Source organism: Gymnoscopelus braueri (assembly GCF_963280865.1).
Source record: "Gymnoscopelus braueri genome assembly, chromosome: 10".
NCBI lineage: Eukaryota > Metazoa > Chordata > Actinopteri > Myctophiformes > Myctophidae > Gymnoscopelus > Gymnoscopelus braueri.
This window is the reverse complement of record NC_137611.1, coordinates 4,209,238-4,236,392: the sequence shown is the minus strand read 5'-3', so window position 1 is coordinate 4,236,392 and position 27,155 is coordinate 4,209,238. Positions and strand designations below refer to the sequence as shown.

Sequence of the window (27,155 nt, the reverse complement as noted above, 5' to 3'; positions counted from 1 at the left end):
ATCCCATGATGCTCTCTGTTCTGGCTCTCTGCAGTGATAATATCCCATGATGCTCTCTGTTCTGCCTCTCTGCAGTGATAATATCCCATGATGCTCTCTGTTCTGCCTCTCTGCAGTGATAATATCCCATGATGCTCTCTGTTCTCCCTCTATGCAGTGATAATATCCCATGATGCTCTCTGTTCTCCCTCTATGCAGTGATAATATCCCATGATGCTCTCTGTTCTCCCTCTCTGCAGTGATAATATCCCATGATGCTCTCTGTTCTGCCTCTCTGCAGTGATAATATCCCATGATGCTCTCTGTTCTGCCTCTCTGCAGTGATAATATCCCATGATGCTCTCTGTTCTCCCTCTCTGCAGTGATAATATCCCATGATGCTCTCTGTTCTCCCCCTCTGCAGTGATAATATCCCATGATGCTCTCTGTTCTGCCTCTCTGCAGTGATAATATCCCATGATGCTCTCTGTTCTCCCTCTCTGCAGTGATAATATCCCATGATGCTCTCTGTTCTCCCTCTCTGCAGTGATAATATCCCATGATGCTCTCTGTTCTCCCTCTCTGCAGTGATAATATCCCATGATGCTCTCTGTTCTCCCTCTATGCAGTGATAATATCCCATGATGCTCTCTGTTCTCCCTCTCTGCAGCTTCAAGTGCATCCGTCAGAGCCTGGAGGACAGCAACAGATGTCCCAAGTGTAACTACATAGTTGACAATGTGGATCAGCTTTACCCAAACTTCCTTGGTAGGCACGAGGTCCTGTTAAAAAAAAAAAAGAAGAAAAAAATGTATAATTTCTCTCTATCTCTCTATAAATGGGAACGGAAATTATGACAAATATTTAACATGGAAGATGGAACATAAATAATCTAGCCCTTACGGTTTCCGAGACAAAAATACTTGAATGGGAGTTTTTTCATGTTCCCACTAAAGTCAATGGGGAAATTTAATGCACTAATACATCAATATCAATTAAACCATACAAACAATTTCTTAGCAAAATGTTAGCCATCGATTCCCGGTCAATTTGACATATGGCACATGTATGAGTTAACCCATTAACACATTCCATGCCAGAGTTTAATCTCATAATGTACTCACCAGTGCCAGCGTTTTATTGTTGTTTTTTAGTTTTTTTCATGTCGCCACAGACCTCGCTAAATAAGTTAAAAGTGCGCGTTCATTTGGTTCTAAACACACAGCGGATCCGTGAGAAACGGGCAGCGAAAACAGTTTCCAAATCCGTGCCGCCATCTTGAAGCTACAGCCGATCCACGGTAAACAGTGATCAGCGAGGAGAAAAACAACAACCAGAGAAAATCGAGTTTTAAACAGGATCCCAGACAGGAAGCGGATACGATCGAAAAAAACGGAACCCGAATAATTCCGTTTCCGACCGGAAACCGGAAACGGAAATGGATCAAAAAAATTCGGAAAGTGCACCTGGGGCACTTAACATGGGAATCGGTGGTTCGCGTAGATCTACGCGACTGGCACGCTGCGGCTTTAAATAGGTTCGCGTAGATCTACGCGACTGGCATGCAATGTGTTAAGACCTGGAACTGTGTCATTTTTAGATTTGAGCAAAAAAATCATTATTTTACACTTTGGCTATTCAAAAATAGCAGATATACAAGCTCATAGCGCGGCACCGAGTGCCGCGCTACGAGCTTGTAGATCTGCTATTTTTGAAAATTCGTGAAAATGTGTGCAAATCTTTGAATATATATATTTTTAAAGCGAACATTTTTAACTAAAATCTTTGCTTCTGGGGGGTCACTGGAACAACATATTTTGATTGGGATCCACGGCCAAATACATATCATTTTGGGGGTCCTTGACATGAAAAATATTGAGCACCACTGATATAGAAACATACGTTTTTCAGAATACTGTTGGGATTTAGGAGACATTTAGAATCGGCTTCAGGTCTCAATGGGTTAAAGTGACTGAGCCTCTGACCTGGACCTCTGGTCTCTATCCTTGTTGTGTTCCAGTGAATGAACTGATCCTCAAACAGAAGCAGAGGTCGGAGGAGAAGAGACTAAAGTTGGACCATCCCGTAAGATCCTCCTCACACACACCCCCCCTGTCTGTCTGTCTGTCTGTGAACAGACACCCTGTTGTCTCTCCAGTGTTGATTTTGACAGCAAATTATGATTTAGTTTTAGTCATATTTTAGTCATCTGAAATGTTTTAGTTTTTGTCTAGTTTTAGTCGACTAAATCTACAGTTGATTTAGTCGACTAAAATGTATGTTGGCGGTGCCTTGATGGCGTCGTAATGGCTGATTTTACACTTGGTTGCATGCTGAAAATAGCAGATCTACAAGCTCACGACGCATCGCAGCGCGACACATTGTGAGCTTGTAGATCTGCTATTTTCAGAGCACAACACCCGAGCGCAACCAAACATAAAATGACTTGTCTTTTAGTTCTACTGGATCTCTTCTCCACTAGATCCCTCACTAACATCTTAGTCTAGTTTTTATTTGTTGATGAAATTGTCAATATATTTAGTCTTAGTTTTAGTCATCATAGCTTATTTTTTTATTTAGTTTTCATTTAGTTTTCGTCAGTGAATAAAGGTAGTCGACCAACATTTTTCGTCATAGTTTTAGTTGACGAAATCAACACTGTATGTCTCTTAAACCCCCCCCCCCCCCCCCGTGTGTCTTGCCCCCACAGAATGGCTCCAGGTGGCTGTTTCAGGACGTGTTGAGCCCAGACCAGGAGAACCTGGACCTGGCCAACGTCAACCTGATGCTGGAGCTCCTGGTGCAGAAGAAGAAACAGCTGGAGGCGGTAAGCATAGAAGAAGAAGACGTATAATAAACGTGTTCTGAAAAAGTGCAACGCGGCCCAAAACATCATCTTCATCTGAGCGCTTAACAACGGCAGCCGATATGTGATACTGTAGGTTAAAGGTTCTATGACATTCATTTTCACTTTTTTTATTTTTTATGTTTTTTGGGGGGTTTTATGACCTCAAATACACCAAAAAATCTGAACTTTGAACATTCAGTGGATTTTCTGTGGTCTGGGGTTTTCTGAATAATTAGGCTTAAAAGTAATCTGAGCTTGGTCCTTCGACAGTGAAGTCACAGTCGATTAATCCCGCCCACTCTCCTCCTCGCCCCTCCCCTCCCCTATCCTTTCCTTTGGGGGGGCGGAGCAGAGGCGATGATTGACAGGCAAAATCCCTCACCAGCGACACCCGCAGGCAAAGATTTATTTTTTCATTGCAGTTGAAAAGGCTTTAGAAATGTGAGAGAAAAACACCTGCCATGGATCAATGGAGTGGATTTTTTTGTTAAAACTTTCTATACACGTTTGAAGGACCATGACAAAGACTTTTAATGTGTGGTAAAACTGAACGTCATGAAACCTTTAAGTGGTCCAGATGGGTTGTCCGCGAACGCCTTTGGCATTTTCAAGTGGGCCCAGATCCTGACCACAGTGGCCTTGCGGTTAGAGTGTCCGTCCTGAGACTGGGAGGCCGCGGCGGTTCGGTTTCCTTGGCCAGGTCATACCAAAGACTCTGAGAATGGGACCCAATGCCTCCCTGCTTGGCGTTAAAGTTAAAGACATTTTCACCCCAAAAATGACTTTTGTTCTATGGATTAGTCACCCCATGGAGACTGTTGTCTCATTGCTAAGACAATAACTTGATGACCGGCAGTGGTTCCGGTCATCAAGTTATTGGCTTAGGAATGAGACAAAAACAGACACATTTCCATAAATGCAAGTCTCGTTTTTTGGGTGAACTATCCCTTTAAGCATCAGCAGGGTTGGATTGGGGGGGTAAGTCCCTGAGAATAACCGATAACACCGATAAGAACCAGTATGCGCACGCAGGCCGGCACCAAATGAACCCCACCGCTCATTAGATGCTGTGTTAAAGTGGTCAGTGGTCACAGCCTCACGTGTAAAAAATGCATCCCATCAAACTTTCAAGATGCTGTTTCTCTCTCAGTATGGAGGAAGAATGCTTAGCTTAGCTTTAAAAAATATATATGCAGTATATGTTCAAAGATTTGCAACAAATGTTCAAAAAATAGCAGACCTATAAGCTCATAGATACCGCGGTACTCGGTGCCGTGCTATGAGCGCGACGGGACGCGGGATAACCCCACGTTTGCAACTCCTTTGCCCTGCACACTTCACCGTCCACCGGGTATGGACTAGTTCAAATAATCGCTACACTTTCAGTTTACAACCCAACCCCCGCCCCCTGGAACACAAGGACTCCTGGTGATAATGTATATCATTGTGTTTTATTATTATGGTAACATAAATGTCCAACACTTTTAGCCCTTCAGCCCTGCATGAGAACTCTAATTTGAACCTAAACAGGGACAGATGTTTCTACCAAACACTTACAGATCACCCCCAAGCACCCACTCTGCTCCATAAAAACACAAGAGGAAACCCTGGTTCCAATAGACATTATTCTTTTTACACATTAACCCATTAAGACCGGGAACACATCTGTGTCATCTTTTTTTAAATTTCTTTGGCAATTCAAAAATCAGACATGCAAACTTGTAGCTTTTCAGCTACAATAGCCGTTTTGAATCCAAATAGGGCAATAGTGTGACACCTGACCTGAAAAAATACATGTTGTCACCCTTTTCACCTCGGGCTGTTTGCATGCCTGAAAAATAGATCTACAAGCTCATAGCACGGCACAGAGTGCCGCGCTATGAGCTTGTAGATCTGCTGTTTTTGAAAAGTCGTGGAAAATGTGTGCAAGCAATATCTTTTTTTTTTACTAAAATCTTTGCTTCTGGGGGATTCTACAAATGTCTTCTAAATACTAACAGTTTTTCCTTTTTTTTTAAACGTATGTTGCTATATATATCTGTGGTTCTCAAACTGTTTCATGTCGAGGATCCCCAACATGATATGTATTTGGCCGCGGACCCCCATCTGAAAATATGTTGTTCCAGTGACCCCCCCAGAAGCAAAGATTTGAGTTAAAAATGTCTATATGAATCCAAAGATTTGCACACATTTTCCCGACTTGGCTTTTAAAAAAAATAGCAGATCTACAAGCTCATGTGCCGCGCTATGAGCTTGTAGATCTGCAATTTTTTTTTAATATAGCCCAAAGAAATCTTAAAATTACACAGATGTGTTCCTGGTCTTAGTGGGTTAAGCCTTTTTTTATGTGATCATGAGGCCCTTTTTTCAGACTCCTTCCTAACTAAAACAAATCACCCTGTGGGCAACTTTTACCACCCAGGCCCTGTACGCACACCCAGGGGAAGCCCTGTGTGCCAGAGGTATGGTTTCTTTTATGTCCGTTTGTTCGTTCGTACGGTGTTTTTTTTTTTTCATTGTGGTTCAAACAAACTTATGGATTGCATTTGTGTCTCTTCTCTCCCACAAGGAATCCCAAGGAGCTCAGAGACAGATCCTAAAAGAAATAGCAGATATACAAGCTCATGAGCTTGTAGATCTGCTATTTTTAGAAGACATTATTTTTAGAAGACATTTGTAGAATCCCCCCCAGAAGCAAAGATTTGAGTCACAAATGTTCAGTTTAAAAAAATGTATACTCTATATTCAAAGATGTGTTATTTTCCCCCCAAAAATAGCAGACCTACAAGCTCATAGCGCTATGAGCTTGTAGGTCTGCTATTTTTGAAAAATCTTTCAAATGTGTGCAAATCTTTGACTATATATATATTTTTAACACATTGAGTGCCAAAAACGGTCCGGACCGTTTTTGAGAAGCCATGCATTGTGTGCCAAAAACGATTATGACCGTTTTTTTTTTTTTTACAGCACCAGAAGATATCATTTTTCGAAGATTTAGACTCCAATCCACTTCCTGGTTAACTTATGACTTCAAATGACTTCAAAAGCCTGTATCTCGGCACCTGTGTACTTTTTTTCTAAAATATGTATTTTTGACTATTTTCGACTATTTTCAACTGGCTGCAACTATGGAGCGGATTACCTAATGTTTTTAATTTTTTTCCCCCGATTGTACGAGACCTCTATGTGTGTAATGAGGGGGTCACCTTGAGGACGGTGATCACTGAAAATATTTTGTGACTACTTGAAAAAGGTTAAAAAATGGTTAAACATCCAGGCACCGACTGTACCCTGTTTTAAAAAAGCCCTGGCACTCAATGTGTTAAGCGAACATTTATAACTCAAATCTTTGCTTCTGGGAGGGATTCTACAAATGTCTTGTAAACAGTTACGGTATTTGAAAAAAAAAGTAAATGTTGCTATAATATCAGTGGTTCTCAAACTTGTATCATGTCAAGGACCATTATGTCAAAACCTTATGGATTGCATTTGTGTCTCTTCTCTCCCACAAGGAATCCCAAGCAGCTCAGAGACAGATCCTCATGGAGTTCCTCAAAGAAGCCAGGAGGAACAAGAGAGAAGTATGTCGCTGTGTTGATTCTTTTTCACTCAGTGTTTGATATATCATAGGTTTCAACATGTTTCATTGTCACATGATGGCACATTGCACAACCAATACGCTACATGGAGTAAAGTTCTTAGTCGCCCCCTGTCGGCATGACTTCTATGGCATTGGTTCTCAAAGTTGGGTCCCCCAGGGGTCCTTGGGGAGCGGGGGGGGGGGGTTCTAAGGGGTCCCCAGCAAAATGTGTTAATATAGCATCTCAATAATGTTATTCAAAAATAGCAGACCTACAAGCTCAGATCTAGAAGCTTGGTGCTACGCTATGAGCTTGTAGATCTGCTATTTTCACGAAAAAATTAGAAAGTTTGTGCAAATCTCTTGAATATAATATTTTTTTAATGCGACCATTTGTAACTCATATCTGTACGGAAAGCTTGAGTTATCCTCCTATCTGCAAAGTTTTTGTTTCATAAAAATACATCGTAGACATGTTATGCTTTATGGTCCATGCTGCTCAATGTTTTGCCACTCAATCGTTAAGGAACCGTAATCGCTAAAACCCTAAAGGATACCCACGCTAACGGCGTGGCTAAACCCTAAAGGATACCCACGCTAACAGAGTGGCTGAACCTTGGACATCATGTGGTCGTGCGGTATGGTGACGACAACCATGCTTTACAAAACAACCTCTGGTATTGTTGTACTAGGCTTAAAGTATGGTCATCATGACAAAACGGCCCTATTGCTAACCTCTGGTACTGTGTGTTTATGAGCATATACAGGACTAACCTCTGGTACTGTGTGTTTATGAGCATATACAGGACTAACCTCTGGTACTGTGTGTTTATGAGCATATACAGGGCTAACCTCTGGTACTGTGTGTTTATGAGAATATACAGGACTAACCTCTGGTACTGTGTGTTTATGAGCATATACAGGACTAACTGGTACTGTGTGTTTATGAGCATATACAGGACTAACCTCTGGTACTGTGTGTTTATGAGCATATACAGGACTAACCTCTGGTACTGTGTGTTTATGAGCATATACAGGACTAACCTCTGGTACTGTGTGTTTATGAGCATATACAGGGCTAACCTCTGGTACTGTGTGTTTATGAGAATATACAGGACTAACCTCTGGTACTGTGTGTTTATGAGCATATACAGGACTAACCTCTGGTACTGTGTGTTTATGAGCATATACAGGACTAACCTCTGGTACTGTGTGTTTATGAGCATATACAGGACTAACCTCTGGTACTGTGTGTTTATGAGCATATACAGGACTAACCTCTGGTACTGTGTGTTTATGAGCATATACAGGACTAACCTCTGGTACTGTGTGTTTATGAGCATATACAGGACTAACCTCTGGTACTGTGTGTTTATGAGCATATACAGGACTAACCTCTGGTACTGTGTGTTTATGAGCATATACAGGACTAACCTCTGGTACTGTGTGTTTATGAGCATATACAGGACTAACCTCTGGTACTGTGTGTTTATGAGCATATACAGGACTAACCTCTGGTACTGTGTGTTTATGAGCATATACAGGACTAACCTCTGGTACTGTGTGTTTATGAGCATATACAGGACTAACCTCTGGTACTGTGTGTTTATGAGCATACAGCAGGGGTCTTCAACGTTTTCAGCCCAAGGACCCCCTAGTTGAGAGAGGAATGAAGCAGGGACCCCCTACTCTATATTGTATAAAATTGAGTTTCAGATTAAACTTTTTTTATTTACTTGGTCTGCTCTTTTTCCCCTCTACACCTATACCTCCTTGCCAAAAATAGCAGATCTACGAGCTTGTAGATCTGCTATTTTTGTTCTCTTCAGAAAAGGGATGCTAGGGTTCAAGTGGTTAAGGAAAAAAATATATATATCACACTAAGATTTTGGCGGACCCCCTGTAGTAACTCTGAGGACCCCCTAGGGGTCCCGGACTCCCTGTAGTAACTCTGAGGACCCCCTAGGGGTCCCGGACCCCCTGTTGAAGACCCCTGGCATGCCGGGCTGTTCATTTAAACGTCTGTCTCTTTGTCATTCCATCGTCAGCAACTGGAACAGCTGCAGAAGGAGCTCAACTTTCTGGAAGAGGACATCAAGCGTGTTGAGGTACACACTGAGGCACTAATTATGCTAATTGAAGATGTATGAATGAAAGTATATGGATGCATTATTACTTACTGACAATCTGTCTTATTATTTTCTGTTAATCCTTAACACATTGACCGCCGGGCCCGTAGTTCTACGGGCCGATAAATCCAACGGTAAAGCGCCGATCCCGTAGCCTACGGGCTGTGGTGCTTTTTCCTTTTTTTCGAAAAAAAAAAACTTTTTTCAATTTTCTAGTACGGCACATTTCATTGTAACACCACCGGAAACAGAATTATTTGGGATCCGGTTTTGACGATCACGTCCGCTCCCATTCTAAAGCGCACACTGAAACTCAATTCTCTTCCTGTAGTTTTTTCTCCTCGCATATCACTGTTTAACGTAATCCGCTCCAACTACAATCATGGAGCTCCGTTTGACATGCGGTTTTCACTGGGAGATACAGTGACATGTCGCCGATGTAAACAGACCGTGTACGGCTCAATCTTAAGGATTTTAACAAGATCTATGGCGACGTGAAAAAAACAAAAAACAACAATAAAACGTTGGCACTGGTGAGTACATTATGAGATTAACCTCTGGCGGTCAATGTGTTAAAGGGATAGTTTATTTCTTTCCTATGGATTAGTCACCCCATGGAGACTTGAATTCATGGATATGTTTTAGTTTTTGTCTCATTCCTAAGACAATAATATGATGACCATCGGACCGGTAGGCAGCGGTTCCGGTAGGAGACACAAAGGAGACTCTTTGTGTCTCCTACCGGAACCTCATATTATTGTCTTAGGAATGTGACAAAAACAAAGCGATATCCATGAATTCAAGTCTCCATGGGGTGACTAATACATAGGGAAAAAAAGTCATTTTGGGGGTGAACTATTCCTTTAATTTGAATTGAATTTCCAATCCGTGTCCTCAGTGATGTCAGGGCCCACCCATGTTACACATTGACTGGTATAAAAAGGTCCTTCTTGATCACAACATGGAGCCTGTTTAGTCATAAAAAGCTGCTTTGCTCCACCGCTGTTATTACTCCAGGTTTTCATTCATGGGTGACGGATCACCTGCCATTAATTAATGTCTTTTAGCACCAAATACAGACGGACCTTCCTTTACCCATGATTGTTGTCCGCTGTGTTTGACAAGTATGCCATCTTTTGTTTTGTATGTAACGTTGCTCTGCGTGTGTGTGTGTGTGTGTGTGTGTGTGTGTGTGTGTGTGTGTGTGTGTGTGTGTGTGTGTGTGTGTGTGTGTGTGTGTGTGTGTGTGTGTGTGTGTGTGTGTGTGTGTGTGTGTGTGTGTGTGTGTGTGTGTGTGTGTGTGTGTGTGTGTGTGTGTGTGTGTGTGTGTGTGTGTGTGTGTTCCCCAGGAGATGAGTGGGCTGTACTCACCACTGATGGAGGCGGAGTGTACAGTGCCCAATGTGGAGGCTCCCTCACCTGCACCCAGGTACACTTATTTAGTTAGTTTCGCTCCAAGACGATCGACACACAGAGTGTCGCAAAAGACGGAGGAGTGTCTCTGCTTCCATCGGTGGGGGGGGTGGGGGGGGAGCGTGTCACCGCGTCCCTCTGTTCTCTAGTTATTGGCTGTTGGACATAGCTTGTTCTCATCAAAAACGCAGAAAAAAACAAGAAAGCAGAGAAACATGTATTTTTCTAAATCCTTTAACATTATTCCGGACGGGGCTGGGTTTGTTGGGATCACGTTATTTCCGCAAGTATTCTTCTCATAGGAAGTCATAGGATCACTCATACTGTATGTCGGCGAAGAGCGCCCTCTAGCGGAAAACACTGAAAACACCAGCATACGTCAAAATACGTCAATGCGGTGTGTGCGTCAACATAAAGTATTGTATCTATTTATCTATGTAGAACAGGGGTCTTCAACGTTTTCAGGCCAAGGACCCCCTAGCTGAGAGAGAGATGAAGCAGGGACCCCCTACTCTAGATAGTATAAAATTGTGTTTCAGATATTTATTTATTTTTTACTTAGTCTGCTCTTTTTTCCCTCTACACCTCTGCCTCTTTGCCAAAAATAGCAGATCTACAAGCTCTCAACAACTCGCAGCGCGAGGCGTTGAGAGCTTGTAGATCTGCTATTTTTGGCTAATGTTCCCCTCAGAAAAGGAATTCTAGGGTTCAAGTGTTTAATGTAAAAAAAACTAAATCCTATCACACAAAGATTTGGCGGACCCCCTATAGTAGCTCTGAGGACCCCCTAGGGGTCTCGGACCCCCTGTTGAAGACCCCTGCCCTAGTCCTTACAGTATGTTGTGTGTTTTGTGGTGTTTCTCTGATGAGCAGCAGCAGTAGTATTCTGGATGTGACAGACTACAGCCAGCCTCCAGGCTTTGGAGGGACGTCCCAGGTCAGTCAGGTAAGGAATGCACCCTCTCTTTATTTCTCTATTCATATACGTACAGTATATCTATAGGGCTGTCCCCATTACACATTTAAAGGGATATTTCACTTTCAATTTATTTTTTGTAATTTTTTTTGGAAAATGAAAAAAATAAAATACAATAAAAAATCAAATAAAATAAATGAAAAAAACTATCGGAAAAACTCGGCCCCCTCACGTATTAGGAGGGCAGGGTGAGTCACCAGAACCAAGGACGGGTGTTTTTGATGAATCTAACAGGTTAAAATGGAGTTTGAAGTTACAATGGGTTTGTATAGGAAGGGGGCGTGTCTGATAAAATGAATATCAAATGTCTAAATACTGAATCGAGCAACTTAAAAACTGTCTGGGGGGGTCAAAAAGGCCTGAGTAGACGATAAAATGACCAAAAGTGTTTTTGAAAGTGAAATATCCCTTTAAGTTGACCATTCATTATCACTCAGATAATTGCGATTAACGATTTAATTGTGTTTCTGTCGTTGAAAATTAATTGAACATTATGAATAAAAATGACATTTCTGTTTGGCTTTTGTAAACAAAGGTTGCACAGGGAAGATATGACAAATAACACATATTTAATTTCTTTTTAGCCTATAGATCGGCTATTTCCACTATTTTTGACATTTTTAAAAAATATGCCATTTTGTTTTTACATGGAATTGATTATAACGATTATGCAAAAATAATTGCGATTATATGAAATAATTGCGATTAGACAATTATGTAATACTTGTGACAGGCCTATATATCTATCATATCCGTTGCTGTAGGGCAGAAACCTTCTGTCTCCATATTCTAAGTGTTTGTGTTTTTTTGGGGTAAATTAACGCCCTACATCAGTGATGTTGCTAGGTTTTCAATGTAATGGGTCCCGGGACCCACAGGTGGTCATTCAGATGGGTCCCAGAAAATTTGTATGCAGACTTTTAAAATAGGACTGGATCTAAAAGTGCGCGTGTGCGTATATGCACGTGTGTGCGTCGTGTGCGAAAATTCTCTGGTGTGTTTCCACAGTAATGCGTCCTTTATTAAAAATGTGCGTCAGAGACGCAGGACGCAGGGCTAGCAGCATCTCTGCTACATACATCAGCGTCACACAGTCGAGCTTGTAGATCTGCTAGTTTTAAATTGGAATCCTGTAGAGTAAGAGTTTTGGACAGAGACCATAATGGTCTGATATAGAAATGCATGAATTAGATCCAGGTTGTGTCCGTCCTCTTTTATACTTATACATGTTTTTATTTTAACCCATTCAATTTGGGAATGCATCTATGTCATTTTAGATGTCTTTGGCTATTCAAAAATAGCAGCTCTAATGAGCTTGTAGATCTGCTATTTTTTGAAAAATCTTTGAATATATATATATATATATATATTTCAAAGGGAACATGTGTAACTCAAATCTTTGCTTCTTGGGGGGGTCCCTGGAACAGAACATTTTGAGATGGGGGTCCACGGCCAAATACACATCTATAAATGTTTTCTGAATCCTAACAGTATGTTGCTGTATCAGCTCCAACTTTTCCATGTCAAGGACCCCCAGAATGAGACGTATTTGGCTGCGGACGCCCATCTCAAAACGTGTTGTTCCAAGGACCCCCCAGATAGACAGCGGCACTTGGTACAAGCTATGGGCTTGTAGATCTGCTGTTTTTTGAAGAGCCAAAGAAATCTTAAAATAACACAGATGCGTTCCCAGTCTTAACCCTTTAAGACCTGAGGCCGATTCTGCAAAATGTCTTCTAAATCCTAAGAGTATTCTGAAAAAAATGTATGTTTCTATATCGGTGGTTCTCAAACTTTTTCATGTCAAGGACCCCCAAAACTATATGTATTTGGCTGCGGACACCCATCTCAAAATAGTCTGTTCCAGGGACCCCCCAGAAGCAAAGATTTGAGTTAAAAATGTTACATTTAATACAATATATATTCAAAGATTTGCACACATTTTCACGATTTTTCAAAAATAGCAGATCTACAAGCTCGTAGCTTCCAGCTATATAGCTCATAGCTCATAGCTGGCACTCGGTGCCGCGCTATGAGCTTGTAGATCTGCTATTTTTGAATAGCTAAAGTGTAAAACAATGCTTTGCAGCTCAAATCTAAAAGTGACACAGATGTGTTCCAGGTCTTAATAGGTTAATGTACCTTCATGTGTTCACCAGCAGGGGAAAAGACAGACGTGGTACAACAGCACGCTGGCGTCTCGGAGGAAGAGGCTGACGGCCCACTTTGAGGACCTGGAGCAGTGCTACTTCTCCAACAGAATGTCTCGCATCACGGCCACGGGTACGGAAAACAATCACACGGTGCAGATATATATAAACATACAGTCTAACATTCATTTACAGAGCAAACAAAACACAAAAACAAAAAAAAAAAATTGATAAAATACACAATAAATCAGTGGCAGAAAACAATGGCATAGAAATAATGTATAAAACAATACATAACAGCCAGTGAGCAAAACAGTACAGACATGAATAACAACACAGAGATTTAGAAGAGAAAAAAATCAACTTAAAGCAAGAGTGAAGAAGTATGTCTTGAGCTGTGCTTTAAAACTGTCCACAGAGGGTCATCATGTCTTATGTGTAATGGGAGTTTATTCCAAGCCGTCGGACCGTAGAAGCAGAATGCTGCTTCGCCGTGTTTTTTATATGACATTTCAGGCACTTCGAGTAGGCCTGCACTAGACGACCTGAGGGGGCGGTTTGGAACGTATCTAGGGAGGAGGTCATAGAGGTAATGTAGGAGGGGGCCAGACCATTGAGAGCTTTATAAACAAGAAAAATAAATTTAAAATCGATCCTAAAAACAACCGGGAGCCAATGTAGTGATGCTAAAACTGGAGTAATATGTTCTCTCATCTTAGTTTTAGTTAAAACTCTGGCTGCCGCATTTTGAACTAGTTGTGGATCTGCTACAAAAGATACAAAGATACACATTGAAGTTGAGCTGGTTTTTAACTTCCAGATACAAAGATATAAAACTAGGACTGTAGCTCAAACGCAGCGAAGGCGAGGTTGAGCGACACGGATACAAAGCGACGGAGCTACAGACACGCCGTGTGTCTTTGTATCTGTCTGTGTGAACGCAGCGACACACTCGGTGATGACTGTGGGGGGGGGGGGGGGGGGGGGGGCTTTCGCTCACGATTCCCCATTTTTGTGGCGTCCCGAAAATGTTGAGAACCACCGCTCTGCTCTCAGTGCATGTGTTCTAACGGCAGAACCACCGCTCTGCTCTCAGTGCATGTGTTCTAACGGCAGAACCACTGCTCTGAAAATAGCAGATCTACAAGCTCACGACGCGTCGCAGTTGATCGGCTATTTTCAGCATGCAGCCAAGTGTAAAATCAGCCATTACGACGCCATCAAGGCACCGCCAACATACATTATAGTCAGGGGTGCACATAACTGGTGGTGCGCATGCGCACCCAAAATAAATAATGTGTGGCACATCAGACGACACGAGGCGCTTTCGCGTACCAACAGCTGGGACAGGAATTTCCAAGCTTTTATTTTTTAGCAAAACTAAAAAATAAAACTCGTCACCGATGATGAACACACCGTAATGGTCCAAAGTATGTCGTGAACGTCCCAATCTGGCGGATAAAAGCAGCGCAGCACAGCGCACCAACGCTTGGGGGGTTCACCAAACGGCGTGAGAGAAGAAAAACGGCGAAAAAACTGCGGAATTTGGAAGCAGAGCGTCCTTTTTTCTCGCGCAGCACCCCCCCTCCCCCCCCCCCCCCCCCCTGTTGACAAAACTGTCCCGGTGGGCACCGTGCTGAACCCCCCCCCCCCCCCCCCCCCCCGGTTGACAAAACGGGACGGGACCATTTATTTGGTGCGCACCAAGTCACATCTCCAGGTGCTCTTCTGAGTACTAGACCTAAAAAGTTATTTGCACCCCTGATTATAGTCGACTAAATCAACGGTAGATCAACTAGGCTAAAACTAAAACATTTTGGATGACTAAAATATGACTAAAACCAAATCAAAATTTGCTGTCAAAATCAACACTGTCTAACGGTGCCTGTGTCTCTGTGTGTGTGTGTGTGTGTGTTCTAACGGTGCCTGTGTGTGTGTGTGTGTGTGTGTGTGTGTGTGTGTGTGTTTGTGTGAGCTCAGAGGAAGGCAGGAACCTGAACCAGCTGGATGACTTCATGGAGTGTCTGTCCAAGTTCACGCGCTACAACTCTGTGCGGCCGCTGGCCACGCTGTCCTACGCCAGTGACCTCTACAACGGATCCAGTATCGTCTCCAGGTATGTGCTCATCAGCACATGCTCTCACACACACACACACACACACACACACACACACACACACACAGACACAGACACAGACACAGACAGACACAGACACGCACACGCACACACACATCTGCAGTGGTGGATAGTAACTAAGTACATGTACTCAAGTACAGCTGTACTTAACACATCGGGTGCCAAACACGGTCTGAACCGTGTTTTCAGTCTCTTGTGTTTTTCCGTTTTTTTCCACACGGGCGGGGGCCGGAGCAGCTCTGGAATCACCCAAAGATATATATTCAAAGATTTGCACACATTTTCACGATTTTTCAAAAATAGCAGATCTACAAGCTCGTAGCGCGGCACGAGCTTGTAGATCTGCTATTTTTGAATAGTCTAAAGTGTAAAATAATGCTTTGCGTTTGGATGACCAGAAACAGAGCCAACATTTTCTCTTTTATTCTATTTCACAACATGTATCAGTTGTGACCACTAGAGGGGGCACTTGGCCTAGATTTCCTCCCACTATGCAGAGGGAGAAGCTTCAGTGTGAAAATGTGTAAAACCAGGAACACATCCGTGTCATTTTAACACTTCTTTGACTGTTAAAAAATTGCAGATCTACAAGCTCATTGCCGCGCTACGAGCTTGTAGATCTGCAATTTTTTGACACATTTTGCAACTATTTTGCAAATATGTGTTCGCTTTAAAAAAATATATATATATTGAAATGGGGAATCGTGAGCGAAAGCCCCCCCCCCCCCCCCCCCCCCACAGTCATCACCGAGTGTGTCGCTGCGTTCACACAGACAGATACAAAGACACACGGCGTGTCTGTAGCTCCGTCGCTTTGTATCCGTGTCGCTCAACCTCGCCTTCGCTGCGTTTGAGCTACAGTCCTAGTTTTATATCTTTGTATCTGGAAGTTAAAAACCAGCTCAACTTCAATGTGTATCTTTGTATCTTTTGTAGCAGATCCACAACTAGTTCAAAATGCGGCAGCCAGAGTTTTAACTAAAACTAAGATGAGAGAACATATTACTCCAGTTTTAGCATCACTACATTGGCTCCCGGTTGTTTTTAGGATCGATTTTAAATTTATTTTTCTTGTTTATAAGGCTCTCAATGGTCTGGCCCCACTCCTACCTCTATGACCTCCTCCCTAGATACGTTCCAAACCGCCCCCTCAGGTCGTCTAGTGCAGGCCTACTCGAAGTGCCTGAAATGTCATATAAAAAACACGGCGAAGCAGCATTCTGCTTCTACGGTTCGACGGCTTGGAATAAACTCCCATTACACATAAGACATGATGACCCTCACATCGTAATTTTGGCCGATCCGGACAATCTGAGCCAACGTCACATCCGTTTTGATGCATTTCTCTGTCTAATCTCTCAAGAAGGGTGTCCGTGAACCAACGACCTGATCAAGCTGTCATGTGCTGCTCTCTAGTGGCGGATTTGTGCTGCGTCTTTAAAATTCACTTTGATAAATTATTTTCATGAAAAAATTCAAAATATAAAAATAACATTTCTGGCACTGGGGGAGTACTTTATGAAAATACTCTGGCAGTCAAAGAGTTAAGTTAGCTCATTGAGTGCCATTGACGTGTTTTTGAAAAGCCTCTATATATTGAAAGATTTGCAAAAACAATTGAGATGATTAGATTATGGATTATGCACTCGGTGCCGCGCTATGAGCTTGTAGATCTGCTATTTTTTAATAGAGTAGACAATAATTTTTTACCCCCAATAGAGCGTCGCAGTTCCCGCCCACTTCCTGTTTTTTTTGGTGCCGGAAGAAAAAACTCAATGCATTTTTCCAAAATTTCCAAAAATATTTATATCTATTAATTTAAGCCTCGAATCAAGCCATCACGAGATGACATGAATCATGACCATAAAACGTTTTTTTCTGTGATTTTATTTTATTTTATATTTAATTATATGATATACTATATTTAATAAATACCCTTTGTTTTGCCGTTTTCACAAAAAAAAATCACAGAAAAAAAACGTTTTATGGTCATGATTCATGTCATCTCGTGATGGCTTGATTCGAGGCTTAAATTAATAGATATAAATATTTTTGGAAATGTCAATGGAAAAATGCATTGAGTTTTTTCTTCCGGCACAAAAAAAAAACAGGAAGTGGGCGGGAACTGCAACGCTCTATATTTCCACTCTCACTCCAGGAGGAACACATTACGTGTACCGTCAGAGGGCAGAAAACTCTTATCTCCGTATTTAAACTTTTTTCGTAAAATGAATGCCGTACTTTACCATTCTATGTCACACAAAAGTAGCAAAAATAGCCGATCTACGAGTTCAAAACGCGTCGCAGCGCGACACGTTTTGAGCTTATAGATCTACTATTTTTACTATTTTTTAAGTTCATACAAATGCATTTGAAATTAAATAATATAATAATAATAATTTTCAGGATTCCAATTAACTCTATAAACGCCATTGACTCGAAAACGCGTCAATTACTACTTAATCCACCCACGCCATCGACGCGTTTGACGCGTTGGATGCGCGTTCATTGTTTAATCTCTGATTGCGCTATGCTGCTTAATATTCAATGTTATTTTCGAGTTCCACTTACTTCACCCACATCTGCATCCGGTTTCATGACCTGGGTTCCGTTTCCGGTTTTTGATTATTTTTCCCTGGTCATTTTCGTCCATAATAGGTAAACAAACGTTTTTTCACACGGTATATCACACGAACGGACAGGTTCTCTTCTATAATCTATGGTCTGGGTGACGATCAGTCATCGCCGTCGTGTATCACATCGTAATTTTGGCCGATCCGGACAATCTGAGCCAACGTCACATCCGTTTTGATGCATTTCTCTGTCTAATCTCTCAAGAAGGGTGTCCGTGAACCAACGACCTGATCAAGCTGTCATGTGCTGCTCTCTAGTGGCGGATTTGTGCTGCGTCTTTAAAATTCACTTTGATAAATTATTTTCATGAAAAAATTCAAAATATAAAAATAACATTTCTGGCACTGGGGGAGTACTTTATGAAAATACTCTGGCAGTCAAAGAGTTAAGTTAGCTCATTGAGTGCCATTGACGTGTTTTTGAAAAAAAATGTAAAAAAAAAAACGTTAACACATTGAGTGCCAAAAACGGTCCGGACCGTTTTTGAGAAGCCATGCATTGTGTGCCAAAAACGGTTATGACCGTTTTTGGGGGAAAAAAATTAAAAAAATTAAAAAAATTAAAAAATTATTTTTTTTCCTTTTTTTTTCTTCACAGCACCAGGAGATATCATTTATCGAAGATTTAGACTCCAATCCACTTCCTGGTTAACTTATGACTTCAAAAGCCTGTATCTCGGCTCCTGTGTACTTTTTTTCTAAAATATGTATTTTTGACTATTTTCGACTATTTTCAACTGGCTGCAACTATGGAGCGGATTACCTAATGTTTAAAAAAAAAATCCCCGATTGTACGAGACCTCTATGTGTGTAATGAGGGGATCACCTTGAGGACGGTGATCACTGAAAATATTTTGTGACTACTTGAAAAAGGTTAAAAAATGGTTAAAAATCCAGGCACCGACTGTACCCTGTTTTAAAAAAGCCCTGGCACTCAATGTGTTAAGAACCCAAGATATCATCATTTGAAGATTTGCAGCTCCATCCACTCCTTGTTTAACTTATAACTAAAAAAGGCTGTATCTCGCTTCCTAAGCACTTTTGTTTTACTTAGAAAAAAAAAATGAGAAAAAAAATCGCACTGGCCAGAGATAGCCAGAAATAATTCTGGCACTCAGTGAGTTGTTAAATACAAATACATTGGACATAAAAAAGACAATAGAATGTTAATACTAGTAATTAAGCTACTAATATAGACTGAAGTAATTAAAGCGGGTCATGTATGGAATCATAACAGCTGAAATCAATAATATATCACTATTCTGATATTAACCTGTGGGCCGCATTAAGTGAAGGTGGTGGGGGCCGCATGTGGCCCCCGGGCCGCCAGTTGCCCATGTATGGTCTAGACGCTCGACAAAGCCGGATGCACCACGTGGATTTGAACCCACAACCTCCGTGGTGGTGGGCAGGGACTTCACCACTGCGCCACCAGAGCGCCCTCCACAAAGAAATCTTTAAAAAAAAATGAAAAATATATATTTTGGAACCCATTTTTTTCACCCAGTGCCAATGCCGAAGTGTAATCCTGGGCGCTACTCTCCCTCTGCCAGCCTGGGGAGAGCACCGAACTGAGCTCATGCTTCCTTCAGTGAGCACGAGGAGGAGGAGGATTACTGCATGTTTTTTCTAAACCCTTTTTGACACAGATATAGCAAATATCGTATTAATAATGTGTCATGTTTTTCTTTGCGTTTCAGTATTGAGTTTGACCGTGACTGTGACTACTTTGCCATTGCCGGCGTAACCAAGAAGATCAAAGTGTTTGAGTACGGCACGGTGATCCAGGACGCCGTAGACATTCACTACCCAGTCAACGAGATGACCTGCAACTCCAAAATCAGGTACATCTCTCCTTAAGGCAGGGGTCTTCAACAGGGGGTCCAGGACCCCTGGGCGGGTCCTCAGAGTTACCACGGTACAACCAAGCTACGATGACAAAAACTAAGACTAAATATAGTGACAATTTCGTCAACAAATAAAAACTAGACTAAAATGTTAGTGAGGGATCTAGTGGAGAAGAGATCCAGTAGAACTAACAGACAAGTCATGTTATGTTTGGTTTGGATTTTGGTAGTTTTATGACTAAAACTACTCTATGACTATGATTCTGTCAAAATCAACACTGATTCAAATGTGATTCCTAAAGATGTGTCAGTCTGAAGTGAAGAAGTGTGTCAGTCTGAAGTGAAGATGTGTGTCAGTCTGAAGTGAAGATGTGTGTCAGTCTGAAGTGAAGAAGTGTGTCAGTCTGAAGTGAAGAAGTGTGTCAGTCTGAAGTGAAGAAGTGTGTCAGTCTGAAGTGAAGAAGCGTGTCAGTCTGAAGTGAAGAAGCGTGTCAGTCTGAAGTGAAGAAGAGTGTCAGTCTGAAGTGAAGATGTGTGTCAGTCTGAAGTGAAGAAGTGTGTCAGTCTGAAGTGAAGATGTGTGTCAGTCTGAAGTGAAGAAGTGTGTCAGTCTGAAGTGAAGAAGTGTGTCAGTCTGAAGTGAAGAAGTGTGTCTGAAGTGAAGAAGTGTGTCAGTCTGAAGTGAAGAAGTGTGTCAGTCTGAAGTGAAGAAGCGTGTCAGTCTGAAGTGAAGAAGCGTGTCAGTCTGAAGTGAAGAAGAGTGTCAGTCTGAAGTGAAGATGTGTGTCAGTCTGAAGTGAAGAAGTGTGTCAGTCTGAAGTGAAGATGTGTGTCAGTCTGAAGTGAAGAAGTGTGTCAGTCTGAAGTGAAGAAGTGTGTCAGTCTGAAGTGAAGATGTGTGTCAGTCTGAAGTGAAGAAGTGTGTCAGTCTGAAGTGAAGAAGAGTGTCAGTCTGAAGTGAAGAAGAGTGTCAGTCTGAAGTGAAGATGTGTGTCAGTCTGAAGTGAAGAAGTGTGTCAGTCTGAAGTGAAGAAGTGTGTCAGTCTGAAGTGAAGAAGTGTGTCAGTCTGAAGTGAAGAAGTGTGTCAGTCTGAAGTGAAGAAGAGTGTCAGTCTGAAGTGAAGATGTGTGTCAGTCTGAAGTGAAGAAGTGTGTCAGTCTGAAGTGAAGAAGAGTGTCAGTCTGAAGTGAAGAAGTGTGTCAGTCTGAAGTGAAGAAGAGTGTCAGTCTGAAGTGAAGAAGTGTGTCAGTCTGAAGTGAAGAAGAGTGTCAGTCTGAAGTGAAGAAGTGTGTCAGTCTGAAGTGAAGAAGTGTGTCAGTCAGTCTGAAGTGAAGAAGAGTGTCAGTCTGAAGTGAAGAAGTGTGTCAGTCTGAAGTGAAGAAGTGTGTCAGTCTGAAGTGAAGAAGTGTGTCAGTCAGTCTGAAGTGAAGAAGTGTGTCAGTCAGTCTGAAGTAAAGAAGTGTGTCAGTCTGAAGTGAAGAAGTGTGTCAGTCAGTCAGTCTGAAGTAAAGAAGTGTGTCAGTCTGAAGTGAAGAAGTGTGTCAGTCAGTCAGTCTGAAGTGAAGAAGTGTGTCAGTCTGAAGTGAAGAAGAGTGTCAGTCTGAAGTGAAGATGTGTGTCAGTCTGAAGTGAAGAAGTGTGTCAGTCTGAAGTGAAGAAGAGTGTCAGTCTGAAGTGAAGAAGTGTGTCAGTCTGAAGTGAAGAAGAGTGTCAGTCTGAAGTGAAGAAGTGTGTCAGTCTGAAGTGAAGAAGAGTGTCAGTCTGAAGTGAAGAAGTGTGTCAGTCTGAAGTGAAGAAGTGTGTCAGTCAGTCTGAAGTGAAGAAGTGTGTCAGTCAGTCTGAAGTGAAGAAGTGTGTCAGTCTGAAGTGAAGAAGTGTGTCAGTCAGTCAGTCTGAAGTAAAGAAGTGTGTCAGTCTGAAGTGAAGAAGTGTGTCAGTCAGTCAGTCTGAAGTGAAGAAGTGTGTCAGTCAGTCTGAAGTAAAGAAGTGTGTCAGTCAGTCAGTCTGAAGTGAAGAAGTGTCAGTCTGAAGTGAAGAAGTGTCAGTCTGAAGTGAAGAAGTGTGTCAGTCAGTCAGTCTGAAGTAAAGAAGTGTGTCAGTCTGAAGTGAAGAAGTGTCAGTCTGAAGTGAAGAAGAGTGTCAGTCTGAAGTGAAGAAGAGTGTCAGTCTGAAGTGAAGATGTGTGTCAGTCTGAAGTGAAGAAGTGTGTCAGTCTGAAGTGAAGAAGTGTGTCAGTCTGAAGTGAAGAAGAGTGTCAGTCTGAAGTGAAGAAGTGTGTCAGTCTGAAGTGAAGAAGAGTGTCAGTCTGAAGTGAAGAAGTGTGTCAGTCTGAAGTGAAGAAGAGTGTCAGTCTGAAGTGAAGAAGTGTGTCAGTCTGAAGTGAAGAAGAGTGTCAGTCTGAAGTGAAGAAGTGTGTCAGTCTGAAGTGAAGAAGTGTGTCAGTCAGTCTGAAGTGAAGAAGAGTGTCAGTCTGAAGTGAAGAAGTGTGTCAGTCTGAAGTGAAGAAGTGTGTCAGTCTGAAGTGAAGAAGTGTGTCAGTCAGTCTGAAGTGAAGAAGTGTGTCAGTCTGAAGTAAAGAAGTGTGTCAGTCTGAAGTGAAGAAGTGTGTCAGTCAGTCTGAAGTGAAGAAGTGTGTCAGTCAGTCTGAAGTAAAGAAGTGTGTCAGTCTGAAGTGAAGAAGTGTGTCAGTCAGTCAGTCTGAAGTAAAGAAGTGTGTCAGTCTGAAGTGAAGAAGTGTGTCAGTCAGTCAGTCTGAAGTGAAGAAGTGTGTCAGTCAGTCTGAAGTAAAGAAGTGTGTCAGTCTGAAGTGAAGAAGTGTGTCAGTCAGTCAGTCTGAAGTGAAGAAGTGTGTCAGTCTGAAGTAAAGAAGTGTGTCAGTCTGAAGTGAAGAAGTGTCAGTCTGAAGTGAAGAAGTGTGTCAGTCTGAAGTAAAGAAGTGTGTCAGTCTGAAGTGAAGAAGTGTCAGTCTGAAGTAAAGAAGTGTGTCAGTCTGAAGTGAAGAAGTGTCAGTCTGAAGTGAAGAAGTGTGTCAGTCTGAAGTGAAGAAGTGAACTTGATCCCAGCCTTGGTGTTGTTTACGTTTTGACCAGCTGTATCAGCTGGAGCAGTTACCACAAGAACCTGTTGGCCAGCAGTGACTATGAGGGGACGGTCATCCTGTGGGACGGCTTCACCGGCCAGCGCTCAAAGGTCTACCAGGTAAGAGCCTCGTCACAGTTCATTACGTAATCGCCCTAATCGCAATCATTTTTTTTTTTGCATTAGTCGTCATAATGTTGAAAAAAATGTTCAAAGCATTTTCCAAAAATAGCGGAAATAAGATTTGTGTTACAAATGTTTGCTTTTGGGGGGCACGGTGGCGCAGTCGGCAGCGCTGTCGCCTCACAGCTAGAAGGTCCTGGGTTCGATTCCCGCCGGGGACGCTGTGGGTGCTGGCGGCGTGTTCTCTCCTCCACGTCATCAGTGCCCATACCCTAGGTGGGGTTGGCGAAAGGGCCTTTCTGTGTGGAGTTTGCATGTTCTCCCCGTGTCTCCTAGGGTAGGTACCCTCACAAAAAACATGCAGTAATCCTGGTCTCTATACTGCCTCCCCCTGGTCAGACAGGGCGCCTGATGAAGGGGAAAAGGAACTGGCTGGAATAACGTGTTCCTTCCACGCGCTACGTTTAACCAGGGAAAGGAGGCATGAGCTTCAGCTTGGGCTCTCCCTAGGCTGGCAGAGGGAGAGTAGGGCCCAGGATTACATAGGCAATTGGCACTGGGGGAAAAAATATGGGTTACAAAATCGTGGGATAACATTTTTAAAATAAAAACATTTACGCTTTAAATATATATTCAAAGATTTGCACACATTTTCACGATTGTTAAAAAATAGCAGATCTACAAGCTCATAGCACAGCACTCAGTGCACGTTTCCATTAAGGTTGTGTGTATTCAATTCATCGAGACATTTAACGACAAACGATAAGCAAGGGATAATGGATGAGGAGGTGGTCATTATTGAAATTTAAAGCCTGACAGGGCGATTATGCACCGACGCTTACGGCAATGAAAGTATTCCATAATTATTGGGCTGGGCGGACAAGTTCGCCTCGGAAAACAAATGACAGTATTCCACAAGGTAACCGGAAAACTCGCCCCAAAACACACTCGCCCCCCATTCTATATACCGCCGATTTGCGTGTAATACCGCCGGATTTGCCCCGGGGGGCGACTGTGTTTTGGGTGGAGCATTTTGGTACTCCCCCGTTGTTGTGCCACGATAAACAAGGAGGTGCAGTGGATCAAATAGAATGACTTCGGTTATTGCATCATCTATTTCTCACTTCAAATGTTTTCAAAAACATTCTTGAGAGCAACGTTTAGTTGTAAATGACATGGTTTGTTTGTTTACATGGCTGTCATGGATAAAGCATAAAATCAAGCAGCGCAGGTTGATATGAGCAGGTGTTCTGAGTCTCTGATTAGACAGGTTGATATGAGCAGGTGTTCTGAGTCTCTGATTAGACAGGTTGATATGAGCAGGTGTTCTGAGTCTCTGATTAGACAGTGGTCCGTTATAGAGCTCATCGGTCATTATCAAGGAACAATGATTGACCAATCAGAATCAAGGATTCAACCAAGCCGTGTAATAATATACAATAATATGCAGAAAAAACATCATATATACGTGTAGTAATAAGAAAAAGATATTTACAGTAAACAGTTCGGGGGGAGTCACACTTTTGTATGCCTGTTGGAAAGGCCTTCCACATCCTGGCGACATGGCAGTAGCGCGAAGTTGACCCCATTTTTGTGCCGAAACTGGGTTCAGTGAGATCAGTGGGGCTCCCTCTGGTGTTGTGCCTGTGTGTGTATTTTACACTATTTAGTCCATGAGCCAGACAAGATTTCATTATCGAAAGAGTGGGCAAAACCAAACCTATATTAAATTGTTCATAGGGTCAATACGAGTAAATAAATATATGATAACCTCTCCACAGGAGCAGCTTTTTCATGGTTATCACACATTTTGTAATTTTCCCCATACGTACATGACAGGTGAAAAAATGACAACATTTAAAAAAGAGTTATCATAATGAAACTTCCTGAGTTGATTACTTACATGAAGACAATGATTTATCGTATTACAAGTTTTCTGAAATTGTATATTTAAATATGCAAATTAGGCATTATATAGGAAAATATGCCTGAATTCATGCCTAATTTGCATATTTAAATTTTTGCCCACTCTTTCGACAATCATTGCTCAATTTTGGGGCTCTGGCTCATGGACTAATTGAAGTAGTGTGACGGTATAGAGGCTATGTGCGTGACATCATCGTACCCGGAAGTTATGCGGGATCGCCTACTGAGTGTCAAAAAAACGACTTTCTGGCCTTAACAGCCCCATACATCCAAACAGAAAAGTCCTACCGTATCTGATTGTATTAAACGACGTTAAACTCACACTAGATGAGGGGGGCGTGTCCACTCAGTCTAGATGAGGGGGGGCGTGTCCACTCAGTCTAGATGAGGGGGCGTGTCCACTCAGTCTAGATGAGGGGGGCGTGTCTCCACTCAGTCTAGATGAGGGGGGCGTGTCTCCACTCAGTCTAGATGAGGGGGGCGTGTCTCCACTCAGTCTAGATGAGGGGGGGCGTGTCCACTCAGTCTAGATGAGGGGGGCGTGTCTCCACTCAGTCTAGATGAGGGGGGCGTGTCTCCACTCAGTCTAGATGAGGGGGGCGTGTCTCCACTCAGTCTAGATGAGGGGGGGCGTGTCCACTCAGTCTAGATGAGGGGGGCGTGTCCACTCAGTCTAGATGAGGGGGGCGTGTCCACTCAGTCTAGATGAGGGGGGCGTGTCCACTCAGTCTAGATGAGGGGGGCGTGTCCACTCAGTCTAGATGAGGGGGGCGTGTCCACTCAGTCTAGATGAGGGGGGGCGTGTCCACTAAGTCTAGATGAGGGGGGCGTGTCTCCACTCAGTCTAGATGAGGGGGCGTGTCCACTCAGTCTAGATGAGGGGGGGCGTGTCCACTCAGTCTAGATGAGGGGGGCGTGTCCACTCAGTCTAGATGAGGGGGGGCGTGTCCACTCAGTCTAGATGAGGGGGCGTGTCCACTCAGTCTAGATGAGGGGGGCGTGTCTCCACTCAGTCTAGATGAGGGGGGCGTGTCTCCACTCAGTCTAGATGAGGGGGGCGTGTCTCCACTCAGTCTAGATGAGGGGGGGCGTGTCCACTCAGTCTAGATGAGGGGGGCGTGTCTCCACTCAGTCTAGATGAGGGGGGCGTGTCTCCACTCAGTCTAGATGAGGGGGGCGTGTCTCCACTCAGTCTAGATGAGGGGGGGCGTGTCCACTCAGTCTAGATGAGGGGGGCGTGTCCACTCAGTCTAGATGAGGGGGGCGTGTCCACTCAGTCTAGATGAGGGGGGCGTGTCCACTCAGTCTAGATGAGGGGGGCGTGTCCACTCAGTCTAGATGAGGGGGGCGTGTCCACTCAGTCTAGATGAGGGGGGGCGTGTCCACTAAGTCTAGATGAGGGGGGCGTGTCTCCACTCAGTCTAGATGAGGGGGCGTGTCCACTCAGTCTAGATGAGGGGGGGCGTGTCCACTCAGTCTAGATGAGGGGGGGCGTGTCCACTCAGTCTAGATGAGGGGGGGCGTGTCCACTCAGTCTAGATGAGGGGGCGTGTCCACTCAGTCTAGATGAGGGGGGGCGTGTCCACTCAGTCTAGATGAGGGGGCGTGTCCACTCAGTCTAGATGAGGAGGGCGTGTCTCCACTCAGTCTAGATGAGGGGGGCGTGTCCACTCAGTCTAGATGAGGGGGGCGTGTCTCCACTCAGTCTAGATGAGGGGGGCGTGTCTCCACTCAGTCTAGATGAGGGGGGCGTGTCTCCACTCAGTCTAGATGAGGGGGGCGTGTCTCCACTCAGTCTAGATGAGGGGGGCGTGTCTCCACTCAGTCTAGATGAGGGGGGCGTGTCTCCACTCAGTCTAGATGAGGGGGGCGTGTCTCCACTCAGTCTAGATGAGGGGGGCGTGTCTCCACTCAGTCTAGATGAGGGGGGCGTGTCTCCACTCAGTCTAGATGAGGGGGGCGTGTCTCCACTCAGTCTAGATGAGGGGGGCGTGTCCACTCAGTCTAGATGAGGGGGGCGTGTCTCCACTCAGTCTAGATGAGGGGGGCGTGTCCACTCAGTCTAGATGAGGGGGGCGTGTCCACTCAGTCTAGATGAGGGGGGCGTGTCTCCACTCAGTCTAGATGAGGGGGGCGTGTCTCCACTCAGTCTAGATGAGGGGGGCGTGTCTCCACTCAGTCTAGATGAGGGGGGCGTGTCTCCACTCAGTCTAGATGAGGGGGGCGTGTCTCCACTCAGTCTAGATGAGGGGGGCGTGTCTCCACTCAGTCTAGATGAGGGGGGCGTGTCTCCACTCAGTCTAGATGAGGGGGGCGTGTCCACTCAGTCTAGATG

General features: G+C 43.5%; 1 protein-coding gene across 5 annotated transcripts in view; it reads left to right on the top strand.

Moving 5' to 3' along the window:
• cop1 (COP1 E3 ubiquitin ligase) overlaps nt 1-27,155 on the top strand; it is a 54,399-nt gene that overhangs the window by 10,693 nt on the left and 16,551 nt on the right. Inside the window, exons 4-14 of one of the 5 annotated variants that reach the window (XM_080440495.1) lie at nt 650-747; nt 2,000-2,064; nt 2,690-2,806; nt 6,340-6,408; nt 8,456-8,515; nt 9,886-9,965; nt 10,823-10,895; nt 13,088-13,202; nt 15,056-15,191; nt 19,546-19,689; nt 22,783-22,891. In XM_080440495.1, the coding sequence (XP_080296621.1) occupies nt 650-747; nt 2,000-2,064; nt 2,690-2,806; nt 6,340-6,408; nt 8,456-8,515; nt 9,886-9,965; nt 10,823-10,895; nt 13,088-13,202; nt 15,056-15,191; nt 19,546-19,689; nt 22,783-22,891 (1,066 nt within the window). Of the gene's footprint in view, nt 1-649; nt 748-1,999; nt 2,065-2,689; nt 2,807-6,339; nt 6,409-8,455; nt 8,516-9,885; nt 9,966-10,822; nt 10,896-13,084; nt 13,209-15,055; nt 15,192-19,545; nt 19,690-22,782; nt 22,892-27,155 lie in introns of all 5 variants that reach the window. The other 4 variants (XM_080440492.1, XM_080440494.1, XM_080440491.1 and 1 more) reach the window with 4 other exon arrangements.